This window comes from Erpetoichthys calabaricus, chromosome 11 (genome assembly GCF_900747795.2).
Source record: "Erpetoichthys calabaricus chromosome 11, fErpCal1.3, whole genome shotgun sequence".
Taxonomy (NCBI): domain Eukaryota; kingdom Metazoa; phylum Chordata; class Cladistia; order Polypteriformes; family Polypteridae; genus Erpetoichthys; species Erpetoichthys calabaricus.
In genome coordinates this window covers 137,035,193-137,048,468 of record NC_041404.2, presented here as the reverse complement: position 1 = coordinate 137,048,468, position 13,276 = coordinate 137,035,193, and the positions used below count along the sequence as shown (strand labels likewise).

Sequence of the window (13,276 nt, the reverse complement as noted above, 5' to 3'; positions counted from 1 at the left end):
CCAGTCCAACCTGTCCACCGAGTACCTGTAAGAGTGGACCACCTCCACACCCACTCCCTGAGCGGTGACCGGACACAGAAGCTTTTTGGTGTGGCAGTTTCTTGTTTTTGCTGATGTTGAGCTGCAGATGATTGTCACAGTTCTCCCCCTGACTCCTCTCCTTTGTCTCATCCCCCCTCATCAATACCCCTCCATATGTGCAGAATCATCAGAGGACTTCTGCAGGTGACCTGACCTGCTGTTATAGTTGTTGTCAAACGTGACAGAGTGAAGCAGACAGGCCTGTTCCTGGTGGTGCTCCGGTGTCCCCCATGCAGTCCTCGAGCCTCACAAACTGTGGCCCACTCATCAGAGAGTCCATCATCCAGGACACCAGAGGCTCAGCCACCAGCATATCTCGTACTTTTGTTTCATTTAAATGTTTTCATCTTTATTCAAACACATGGAAACAGTATTTGGATGGACTTGCTAGTGTGATTTGTTTCCACTTACTTCAGCTCTTGATGTTTTTGATGTCACCTTGTTTTTAAGTAGTGAACTGTCTGTTTCGGTCCCATCTTGCCTTTGTCTCTCTCACTCACCCGGGAGTATCTTCAGTACGACAACTCGATGCCCCACAGTCAGGCAGTTGCAAGGAATGTGGTGAACTTAGGGGTGTCACGATTATCCCCTAATGTGCCTGGGCAAGCATTTAAAGACAAAAGCACAAAGAGGACTGAAACAGGAGGCCATATCTTATAAAGAGAAGGTCCTGGGCTGCGTCCAAAAATGTCTGCAAGCCACTGTGAAGGAGCCTGGCGACCCACATTGAGTTCGCTTTACTTCTTTCTTAATTTGATGTTATCAAGCAAAGCCCCGAGCTATGATGGAGCAGAGAATGGCAGAGGAGTCATTCATCTGAGCAAAATTATATTAGCAGTGAACTGCATTAGCCACGCTGGAGCAGAACTGGACAAGTGGGGTGGAGACGGGAGGACATCAGTGAGCTGAGCTGAGTTCTCCACTCAATGAAGCTCCATTTATCTGTCTTGTTTATCATGGATGGTGTCGTGTTGCATGATTATCATCAGACTCCACGCCTTTATCCAAGGCGACTTCTTACAACATTCAAGATACAATTGGTGACATTTCTTTTGTTTATCCCAACTGGAGCACAGACAGGTGAAGCGACTTGCTCGGGGTCACACAGAGTCTGTAACAGGATTGGAACCCACAGCCTCAGGGTTTGAAGTCCAAAAACTTTACTGGTACACCACACTGTGCAAGTAAAAAAACTCCCTGTGCTCTGTACACATGACAACAACACGACCGATGGTGGCGGCCACGCTCCACTCAGCATCGATCAGCCCACGGAGAAGGAATTGGAAGAAACAAAGTCAGGAAATAACAAAATCACTGAGCAAAGCAAAAAAAAACACAAAAATAGATAGATAGATAGATAGATAGATAGATAGATAGATAGATAGATAGATAGATAGATAGATAGATAGATAGATAGATGTGAAAGGCACTATATAATAATATAGATAGATAAGTAGATGTGAAAGGCACCAGATAGATAGATAGATAGATAGATAGATAGATAGATAGATAGATAGATAGATAGATAGATAGATAGATAGATAGATAGATGCAGTGTGCCATAGTGGTTAAAACTTTGAACTTCAGACCCTAAGTTTGTGGGTTCAGATCCCACTACTGACACCAGTGTGACTCTAAACAAGTCACTTCACCTGGAAAAACAAAAGAAATTCAACCAATTATATCTCACTTGTTGTAATTCGCCTTGGATAAAGGTGTCAGCCAAGAAAGTAAATGTAAGATAGATGGATAGGAAAGGCACTATATAATACATAGATTGACAGATATATACATAGATAATCTGATAGATAGATAGATAGATAGATAGATAGATAGATAGATAGATAGATAGATAGATGTGCTATATGGTAGATAGATACACATTAAAGGCACTATATACTAGTTATATAGATAGATGAATTTTCGTTTTGTTTGCACTATAAATAAGCAAATACATAAATAAACATTCAATCCAGTTAGCAAAAGCGGCCACAACACAAAAACAAACAAATCAATAATTTCATTTACAAAGCACCTTGTGAGTGTCTACTATGTGAAAAGCATTACATTAAATAAAGATTGGCAGATAAATAATGAAACAAGCAAACAAACAAGCAATATAAACAAGCAAGCAAAAATCGATAAAATGGCAAGTGAAGTAAAAGACAAGCAAACTGTACAAATGAATAACGTATTGAAAACAGAAGTAAATAAACGAATAAATATTTCTAACCAGCTCCGCCCTCTCGAGCCCCCGACTTGATGGTCACCAAACCTCAATATGCACATTAAAAACTTTAGAGGAAAGTCAACTACGTTAACATTTAACATTATACAAAGTTATTGTCTGTTTTTCACCTGCATTATTATCATTCTTTAATTTAATATTATTTATTGTATCAGTATGCTGCTGCTGGAGAATGTGAATTTCCCATTGGGATTAATAAAGTATCTATCTATCTATCTATCTATCTATCTATCTATCTATCTATCTATCTATCTATCTATCTATCTATCTATCTATCTATCTAACTGAAAATCGACTTTCGTGCACAAGCTCGAGGCGCGCGGCCGCCCTGAGGGATGAGTGCGCGCCGTGCCGCTACTGCCGTGGTACTGCATTGGGCGCGAGTGCGCTGTCTGCAGAGCCGTGACGTCAGCGCAGCGTCAGCCTGGGCGGGTCCCACTTTCGCCCTCGCTCTCTCTCTCTCTCTCTCTCTCCCACTGTGTTACTCACTCGCAGCCTCCGAGAACAACACCAGCACCTTAGCATCACCTGCAGACGGACGTCGCACCAGGCGAGATGTCTCCACTTTCGAGCCGGCATCTGTGAAAGATGGGTACGATGAAAAAGGCTCGCAAGTGACACTCCGTGCACGGAGTAGACATAACCGCAAGAACACAAAATCAAAGCGGCCCTGCCTCGTCGGGGGAGAGATCCGCCAATATGATGGAGATCCAGATCGACGAGGTGGTCTATCAGGATGACTACGGCTCCGAGTCCGTTATGTCGGAGCGGGTGTCAGGCCTGGCGCGGAGCATCTACCGCGAGTTTGAGCGCCTCATTCGTTGTTACGACGAGGAGGTTGTCCAGGAGCTTATGCCGCTCGTAGTGAACGTTCTGGAGAACCTGGACTCCGTGCTCACCGAGAACCAGGAGCATGAAGTGGAGCTGGAGCTGCTCAAGGAAGACAACGAGCAGCTGCTGACGCAGTACGAGCGGGAGAAAGCGCTGCGCAAGCAGGCTGAAGAGGTGAGGGAACGAACGACCCGGGGTCGTGGGTACCAGGAGAGGAGAGGGAAGGGTGACTTGCGCGTCAGAGATGGAGGCCCCATGGAAGGGTGGGAGTTGGCCGCCCTTTGAGCCCGCCCCCCTGGGAGGGCAAGTGTTTGAGTGTGCAGAGGGATGATGGGGTGTGTATGTGTGGGTGGGGGTCGGCCAGGTCAAAGGCAGATGGACCAGCATCTATAGACGGGCAGGGTAATGGCACCTCATGGACTTGGTAATGTGTTGGGATCCTTAAGGGAGGGGCCAGGAATGGTGGGTAATCCATCAATCAGTAATATGCTTGTCACATTTGTAATAGAAAAGTGCCATATCATTTCCAGTAGTTAATGTAATGCCTGTACACAGCAAGTACCGTTACAATGTGATTTAAAAATCAGGGAAAAGTACAATACAAGAATTAAAATTACAAGCAATAGTGTAACTATATTACATAAGGATTACAATGGAAGGGAATGGGAGAACTGGCATGACTCAGGAGAAGGGGCCGCATCCTCTGGCGTGCTGTTAGGATAATAAATACCTTGGGACTTGCATATTAAATAAGCGGATAATGTGGTTGAACTGCAGTGGCACCAGTTTTGCTCTGGACCACAGAATAAAAAAATAAAAAAAACCAACAACAACAAAACCCTTGGTGTGCGTTACGGTGTTCTGGTCAGATGTGAGAGGGTCAATCAATAAGATGTGCTGACACTGCTGGATGAGAGCCACGAGTCACAACAACAGTCCACATGTCCTTGTTGCGTTTCTGATTGGCTGATTGCTTATTAAGTCTTTGCTTGTACCCTACACCAGTGATTCCCATGCTAGGTCCTGGGGTGCTTCTGTGGCTGTGGGTCTTTATTCCAAAAGATTACATAATCAGTGTGCCATGCTTAGTTGATCTCATTTTACTGAGCCGTCCTTTTTCTTTATTCTGAAGTAATTTTTTCCACTGCTTTAAATGCTTACATTGCCGTTGCCATTTCCTTTGTAATTCCCATATTTCTTTAGTGTTTGCTCACCTATTTGTATCAAAATGTTGACAGTGCTCAAGGGCAGCAATTACTTCAAAATCAAATTCACTTTTCTGTTTGTCTGTAAGAGCAGACAAGTGAAAATGGCAGAGAAGTCATTGCTGCCCCTTGGCATTCAATGCCACTTGTACCCGTGCCTGCACCGCTCAATCTTCAATATTTGAGTAGAAAAGGGTATGTTATGCAAATGAAACAGCAAAACAAATGTAAGCATTGAAAGCAATACTCCACCCTAAAGTGACATTTTTATTTATTACTAAGCCCATGTAGTTTGTAGTGATGGATCTCAAGTTATCATGCAGAATGAGAGAAAAATTCTGATTCTAATGATGACCCATGTAGTACAATGACAAATCCATCCATCCATTTTCCAACCCGCTGAATCCGAACACAGGGTCACGGGGGTCTGCTGGAACCAATCCCAGCCAGCACAGGGAACAAGGCAGGAAACAAACCCCGGGCAGGGTGCCAACCCACCACTCAATGGCAAATCATGTAGGGTTAAGAAACTCGTGTTGCATAATCCACATGTCCCCATTGTTCTGTGCTTGTGAACTGAAGACAGGACTCTTGGCCAATGAATGAGGGGGAGAGCAGCCGTCGCCATTAGCATCCATTATATCAGAAACTTCTTTCCTTTGTTCTGCATGAAAACATGAAATTTTCTTAGCCAGCACTACAAACTACATGGGGTGTGTAACATGTACAAAAATAGCACTTTTGGGTAGGGTGTTACTTTAAAGCTATGTCACAATATACACATTTGTATGAGCTTCTTAGTAATATTTGTGGGCCAGATAACTAAACAATGAATTCTACAAAAAAAATAAATAAAAAAGACTGGCACGCTGATTGTGAAATTGGTAGGAATAATAACCCACGGCCATGGAGACCCCAAAACTGCACTTAAAAGTCTCTCATGTACATTGCGCACATGGCGGGCCAATGCCAGATATAGATGTGGCCAAAGGGTTTGGTGTCCTTCCACTGTTTAAAACAGAATCACCATTATGATGGCTGACCCTGCACTCAGACCCCCAAAGGTCATGCGAAAAGACACTTTCCCCTCGGGGATTGACAAAGTATGTCAAATCAAAAACCATCAAATTTCTGTGAAACGAGTTGAAACTGACAGAAGTAAATGTCCCCCACTGTTCTTTATTCACATCCCATAGAGGAGACCCTTTGCTTTAGATTTAGGAGTTAACGCATTGTTAATAAAATGATAACGCTACCCAGGTGAGCACAGATTTTCAGAGTGCGCCTGATCCCCAACTCCGGTGGTGAGGTTTTATTTTTATTTTTTTGGCAGAGTGACGATGAGAGCGACTTTGGTAGTGTGGTGGGCTTCCTTTTGCAATCTGGGGTATGGCATTGGTCATCTGATTTTATTTCACATGTAAGGTAAACTTTAAACGTAAAATATTACACATAGGAAGTAAAAATGTTAGGTTTGAAAACACAATGGGGGGTCAGAAAATTGAAAGTACGCCTTATGAGAAGGATTTAGGAGTCATGATGGACTTGTCATTGTCTACATTAAGACAATGGATAGGAGCCATTAAGAAGGCCAACAGTATGTCAGGTTATATAGCACCTTGATGTGTGGATTACAAGTCACAGGAGGTTCTGCTCAGGCTTTATAACACACTGGTGAGGCCTCATCTGGAGTCCTGGGTGCAGTTTTAGTCTCCAGGGTACAAAAAGGACATAACAGCACTGGAGAAAGTCCAGAGAAGAGCAACTGGGCTGATTCAGGGCTACAGGGGATGAGTTAGGAGGAAAGATTAAAAGAGCTGAGCCTTTACAGTTTAAGAAAAAGAAGATTAAGAGGAGATCTGACTGAAGTGTGCAAAACTATGAAGGGAATTAGTGCAGCGGATGGAGTCTGTCACTTTAAAATGAGTTCATCAAGAACATGGGGACACAGTTGGAAACTTAACAGTGAATTTCAACAAATATTAGGAAGTTTTTCTTCACACAGGGAACCACAGACACGTGGGATCAGTGACCCAGTGGACAGAAGCACTTTAAGGACCTTCAAAACTTGACTTGATGTTATTTTAGAGGAATTAAGTTGATGGGACTGACGAGCTTTGATGATCTGAATGGCCTGTTCTTGTCCAGATTTTTTGTAATGTAGCGCCTTACATAATAAGCAACAGCCCAAAGAGCGTTTACACATACAGTGCCTTCAGAAAGTCTTCAGACCCCTTCAGTTGTTTCACATTTTACGATGTTGCAGCCGTATGCTTGGATCATTTGCTTTTCCCCTCATGAAGCAACACTCAATACACCAGAATGACAAAGCGTAAGCAGAGTTTTAGACATGTTTGCAAATTAGTTAAAAATAATCATTTAAAAATGAAATAACAGATTGCCACAAGTATTCCGTTACTTTACTCAGTTCTTCTTTGACGTCCCTTTGGAAACAATTCCAGCATGGAGTCTTCTTGCTTTGACTTGACAAGCTATACACGCCTGGATTGGGGGATTTTCTGCAATCCTTCTCTTCAGATGTTCTCAAGCTCTGTCAGGTGGGATGGAAACTGTCGGTGGGCAACTCTTTTCAGGTCTCTCCAGAGATATTCCTCTGAGTTCAGGTCTGGGCCCCAGCTGTGCCTAAGCCACTCCTGTGTTGTCTTTGCTTTGTGTTGTTATGGTCATTGTCCTGTTGGCAGGTAAACCAGTGGCCCAGTCTGAGGTTCAGCGCACTCTGGAGTGAATTTTCATTAATGATATCTTGGTATCTTGCTCAGTTCAACTTTCCCTCAACCCTGACTAGTCCCCCAGTCTTTGCAACTGATAAACAGCCCCATGGCATGATGCCACCACTCCCATGCTTCACCGTTGGACTGGTGTTGTTCAGGTGACAAGTGGTGTCTGGGGTCCTCCAGATGCAACACTTAGAATTGAGGCCAATCAGTTCGATCTTTGTTTTGTCAGAGCAGAGAACCGTGTTTGTCATAGTCAGGGAGTCTTTTAGGTGCCCTTTTTCAAACTCTTCATGTGGCCCAGCTTAATGGAGTGTTGCAGTGCTGGTTGTCCTTCTGGAAGTTTCTCATATCTCCACACAGGTTCTCTGGAGCTCAGCCACAGTGACCAGTGAGTTCTTGCTCAGCTCCTTTAACCAAGGCCCATCTCTGTTAGTGTTCAGTTTGGCCAGGCAGCCAGCTCTAGGAAGTGTTGTAGTTTCTCCAAACGTCATTCATTTAACAATTATGGAGGCCACTGTGCTCTTAGGAGCCTTCAGTGCTGTAGATAGTTTTGTAGTCCTCCCCAGATCTGTGCCTTAAAACTCAACCTCATAGCTTGATCTGTGCTCACCTGTGGGACCCTCTATGGACAGGCGTGTGCCTTTCCTAATCAGTCCAGTCGATCACATTGACCACAGGTGGACTCCAAACATCCCAATGATGAACAACTGAATGGAATGCACCAGAGCAAAATAGCAACGGGTCGGATTACTTGTGTCAAGGGATACTTCAGTTTTTTGAATTTTGAATACATTTTCAAAAACTTCTAAAATGCCATTTTTCACTTTGTCATTCTGGACCACTGAGTGTTGTACGATGACAGAAAAAATGAATTGAAAGGACTTCAGCAGAACAAAATGTGACTAAGGTGATGTTCTCCGCAGACGTTATGAAGGCCCTGTAACAGTGAGAATATTCTAACCCAAAACCCATTAAAGACTTGGCTACTGGTATTGTACCTGTACGGGTACTATTTAAAGAGAATCACAATTTCCCATGAAGTAAGTTGAAACGGACAGAAGTGATTAACATCTGGCATCCTTTATTCTATATTGTGCAGAGCAGACCCCTTTGCTTTTGGTTTAAGACTTAAAATAATTTATTTTGAACAGTAATATTTCCTAGGTGAGAACAGATTTTCAGTATGGGCCTGAACTCTGGTGGGAGGATTTTATTGTATATTGGACAGAGTAGTGATGAGAGCGACTTTGGTATTGTGCTGTGCTTCATCTGGCCATTCAGAAGCAGTCTTCTTCTTCCTCTTCATCTTTTCCCACTTCTATGTAGGATCAATGTGCTTCATCAAATGTCTCCACACAGCTTAGTCCTGCACCTCCTCCTCAGATCTTTTACTTCACCTGTCCACCTTCGCTTTCTCTTCTCCCGGACTTCCATTCCCATCACTCTTTTGCCATTCCTCGACTCTCTTCATCACATATCACTACCCCTTCAGTCTACTTTCCTGGACTTTCCTAGGTCTGTCTCCCACTGTCCGCTGTGGGACGTGTCCATTCCTAACATCTCTGCATACTGCGCCCCACAACATTGGAATATTCCTGTGTGTTCTGGTCGGACTCACACTTGATATTCTTCATGGTCTTGTCTACCTTATACGTGTTTGTAACTCTTAAAAGTCGTTTGCTGTTGTCTGTCCAGATAAATATGTCCACTTTGCTGTTTTCTCCAGGTTCTCTTGCCTTGCCTTGTGCTTTAGGTGTGTTGACTTACTTTGCATTTGCTCCAAAAGCAAATCTTGGTTTTGGCTGACACACTGCGTATGCCTAATTGGATCGATTTGCAAGTTTTTGCATGTGAACAGGCCAGTCTCCATTTGTGTTCACTTGGCACACCTTCGACTATAAATGTAAGAGCAGGTCATGTCACCTGCAGAAGTTCTCAGGTGAGTCTACATGTGTGTCCTAAGGGAGATGAGACAAAGGAGAGGAGTCAGGGGGAGAATGTTCAGGGAACTGGTCATTGACTTTTGCCGCACCAAAGGGCCTTTAGCCCGGTCACTGTTCAGAGAACTGGTGAGTGAGGAGGTGGTGCACTGTCTCAAGTGCTTGGGGGTCCACATCAATGACAGGCTGGGCCGGTTTCATAATGTAGAGGAACTAGACAAGAAAGGGAAGAAATGATTCTTTTTTCTGAGGAGATCTTCCTTTAACGTGGGTAGTGATGTCTTTTAGAGCACTCTGATGGCCACTGTGGTGTGTTGGGCTGATAACATCACTTCAAGACAGGCCCACAACAAGCTAGGCTTTATTATGGTGCACTCTCTGGCCCGGCTGGAGGTGGTGGTGGTGGAACGAAGAGAAAGCTGATGTCCATCATGAACTATGCTGCACATCTTCTCGGTGCCACACTAGCCGATAAACTAATCAGAAGAAGTGTGTCAAGAAACACCTGGAGTTCCTTTATACCTACAGCTTCCTTTGCTATTCCCATTTTTATTTGGGGTCTCTGTTTCCCATGAAAGTCGTTTTCTCGCTGTAAGGGTCTGGAAGAGTTTTGCTGCTTCTTGCCGTTTTCATCTGCCTGTCTTTAATGTGATAAAAGTGTAGCCGAAATGTAACATCCCTGGGTGAATTCGCAGAAACGTGTTTAGGTTTAGGGCAGTCTATGGCATCAATCTGTCGTCAGGTCCAGTAATTCAAGGTCTGCCAAGAGTACACGTAGACATTTTTGCAAGTATTCCAGCATCTGCGTGTTATCTATATCTCAGTCCAACATTATTCTGTCTGGAGTGATCTTCCAAACGAGTAATCTTACTAGACAGCTTGCTAATCGTCGCCTCCATTTTGTTTGAGACCGTTACAATTTCGTTATGCGCCTTCACAATCTCAGACATTCTTGTTTGCATATGTGATGTGCGTTCTGCAGTATCTGCTATGTCTCGTTTAGATTTCTTCACATCAGAACAAATAGATGTAGGGAGCTTTTCCCGAAGTAGAATCATTCTTGTTTCAGTAATGGGTTGATCAGTAGTTTGTGTATCCGACTTTTTTCCCACCTCTGATGATACCAGCGAAGGCGTAGGGGGCAGGCTACGAGATGTAGAGCGGTGCGTAGGCCTCAAGAGTTGAACCTTTGGAAGCGCCATGCTTGTTTCTGTGTGGCGAGCTTTCTGGGGTACCAAAGAAGTCACCTTTTCCCCCATTTCTTATATGAAGTAATATCTTAAGCTGAAGATGATAATTTTAGGCTTGCTTTGAGCCGCTATTAATGAGGCCAGACGGGGTCTCCAAAGCTTCTGTCCGTTCAGGTCTACGTAGAAACCACACCACCGGGGTCTCTATTTTCGACTAGACCTGTAAAAGCTTCAGCTTGATTTTTATGGCCGGTTGCCTTTCCTCTCCATTCATCCAGGCTTGGGACCGACTCCAAAATGGAGGCTCAGTTCCTTTATACCTACAGCAGAGTGCCAGGAACTGCTCTTTTATCTGTAGCCAAGTCAGAAGTGTTCAGCTTTTTAGCAATTCTGGTGTGTATTTGAGGAGGTTGTGATTCTCTGTAAAAAGATTAGTTTTCCTCTTGGGACAAAAAAAGTTTTTATCTATCCGTCTATCCAGCCGTTTTAATGTGGAATGAACTGTACCCTGTACCCTGAAGCCAACGTCAGTCACATTGCTCATCTTCTAGTCTAAGGTTATGCCAGACGTTCTGATCTCCTTGCTGGACTGTGCCCATTGACACGACCAAAAATAGCTGGGCTTGTCAGTTTTAGTGACTGCGTGGCGAAGCTGCAGCACAATTGTGTTTCTGACATTCTGTCTGATGGAGCCAGTGCTGTACGAAGGGTTGAAAGGTAACGTCAAGTTCTGCTTCAGTCTGCCCTGTTTTTCTTTTTTCCATTCTTTTGTTGTGTTTGAGACATATGCAGAGAAGCTTCTCCGTTTGGGACGTCCTAAACACCCGTGTTCCTCATCCTTCAATGCTCTGTTATGTGTATTGTACTTGCAGCTGAGCATTCATTGGTTGTCGGCTGTCAAGCACGCGTGAGCCGGCGTTACGACTAAAGACAAAGTCAAACCTGTTTAATTTTATTGGGGCGGATTGTTAGTTGGACTGAGTCGCTGGGAGTGTGAGGCTCGATGACCGGCCTTCATGGGAGCACACTGCTGACTGCCTCCCAGTCACAAAGGTCATCTGCTGGAATAGTCGCCTGTTGTGACATGGCCTTGAAGAGCTGGCACGCTCCTTCTTCCTGAGTGAAGAGTGAATCGTTTGTGCCATGAGAGGCTTGCAGATCTGGGCAGACACCAAGTTTTCAGTGGGTATTTGGAGTGTCACCGCTGCCGAACGGAATGCTGACAGTGCGTCGAAATCTTGACGTTTTGCACCCTGAAAGAGGTGAAGTATACCCTGCTCAGCCGGAAGAGGAAGCATTGTGGGTAGGAGGAGGAGGAGTTGGTCTGCCGTTCCTGTAAGGGGCTGTTGGATGTGTAAGGAAGTGCTGGGTCCCTGGCGTGTTGTGCCTGCAGGTCTCGTTGACGAGATGCGGGTTTGCTTTATTTGCACACTTGTTGTTTTATTGTCAGACATGCAGGCAGGATTTTCATTTTTCATTTCATGTAAGAATTTCATATTTTTGTTTAGTGTGCGTCTTTTCTTGGCACTGTTTTATTGTTGACTGGTCAGAGGAGACATGCCAGTAAGAATGTTACTGTGCTGGGGACCCTGTGACTTGAAACAGCAGTAAAGTCACGCATGTGCACCCGGTGAGCGGGCGTTCTGAAATGGCGGCTAGGTCTGCATTTAATTGATGCCGTGGTCCGCTTGGGATCCCATTAGCGATTAATCCTCATGCAGATTACGGGTGGAGATCAGATTTCCAAATCCAAGCAATCGGATTTGACTGACACGGATGCTTGGCTCACATCTGTTATAGTGAAGCGTTCGGCCCTGTGAGCACACGGCAGCTTGGCTTATGGGGGCTGGCACTGCTCTGCTGCTTAATTGTATTATTCACTGCCAGTGTTCCCTTCTTGGCTTTGAGTTGTCGTGGTCCTTATTTCCTTTCTTTTCCTCCTTTCCCTTATTTCCCATTACTGCTCTGTTGAGTTGCGCTCTGGTGCCTATTCTGTCTAGCGTTATTGGTGTAATTATACACAGATTTTTGATTTTATTTAAATAGATCTATGGGGTGACATGATGCCAATGAGCACTCTGGTGAAGGAAACAGCAGGGCAGCTGTGTGGGTATGCGTGTCCGAGGCATGCTATGCGAGTTGTCTAACCCTGGATGGAAGAAGGCCTCCCAGCACAAGGAGAGTAAATGTTATCAAACCTGACGTGCAAAGCGCCCAACAGAGAGAGCGGACTTGATTTACTGGACAGTAATGGAAGGTGTTGTGGCTGTGGTGGGCCGCGCATGCGTGAGTTTGGGTCGTGAGAGGGTTCCTTTCGGATTACGGCACTTAAGACAAACTGCATAAAAGGCGCGCCGGGTAATTGGACAGAGCTGAGTGAAGTGTCTGATGGGATTGGAGGAAGGGACCCTGCACTCGTATGAAATGTGAAGAGTTTGTCTTCATAGAGGGTCATGAATCTGTCGTTAGTGGAGCTGGGCTGCTTGAATAAAAGGCGCGGTGCTCTTTGATTACCCCTTAGAGCACAGCTTCCTAACTCTTTTAGGGTGGATATCGACTTCTGTCGACATCCATAATCGACATTGACAACGTTATTTAATAGCTGTATCCTCTGTTCCTCTAGGAGGAATATTAGACTCGTTGACCTGGCATTGAATCCCTGCATGGAGTAAAGGACATCTAGAATGGCATCGACATCTAGGGAGAGAGAAAAGCGAAAGCGCAAAGCAAAATACTCGGCGGACAACTTTTTGCATATATTTAATTATTTTGAATTGGACTTGTCAGACTTTAAATTTGGTGCCAGTGATCTGGAGATCGCGATCTAAAATGAAAGTGTGGTACCAGATCAGCTGATCAGTCCCCCGTCCCCAAACACACAACCGCCTCCACGGCAGCTCGGGTCACATTGGGTCGTGACTCACCGCTGTATTCAACAGGAAAGGGCCGTGTGGAGTTTGTCTCGCCATACGTCACCGCGGGCAATTTGTTCTGCTAGCACTGTTGGCACAGATTCTTCGAGAGTGGCATGGACGGCATCTCA

General features: G+C 44.7%; 1 protein-coding gene across 1 annotated transcript in view; it reads left to right on the top strand.

Annotated features, from left to right (window-relative positions):
- Window positions 1-2,776: 2,776 nt before the first annotated feature.
- mapk8ip3 (mitogen-activated protein kinase 8 interacting protein 3) overlaps window positions 2,777-13,276 on the top strand; it is an 88,357-nt gene continuing 77,857 nt past the window's right edge. Inside the window, 1 exon segment of the mRNA XM_051934273.1 lies at window positions 2,777-3,334. Coding sequence (XP_051790233.1) covers window positions 3,029-3,334 — 306 coding nt within the window. The 5' untranslated portion in view covers window positions 2,777-3,028.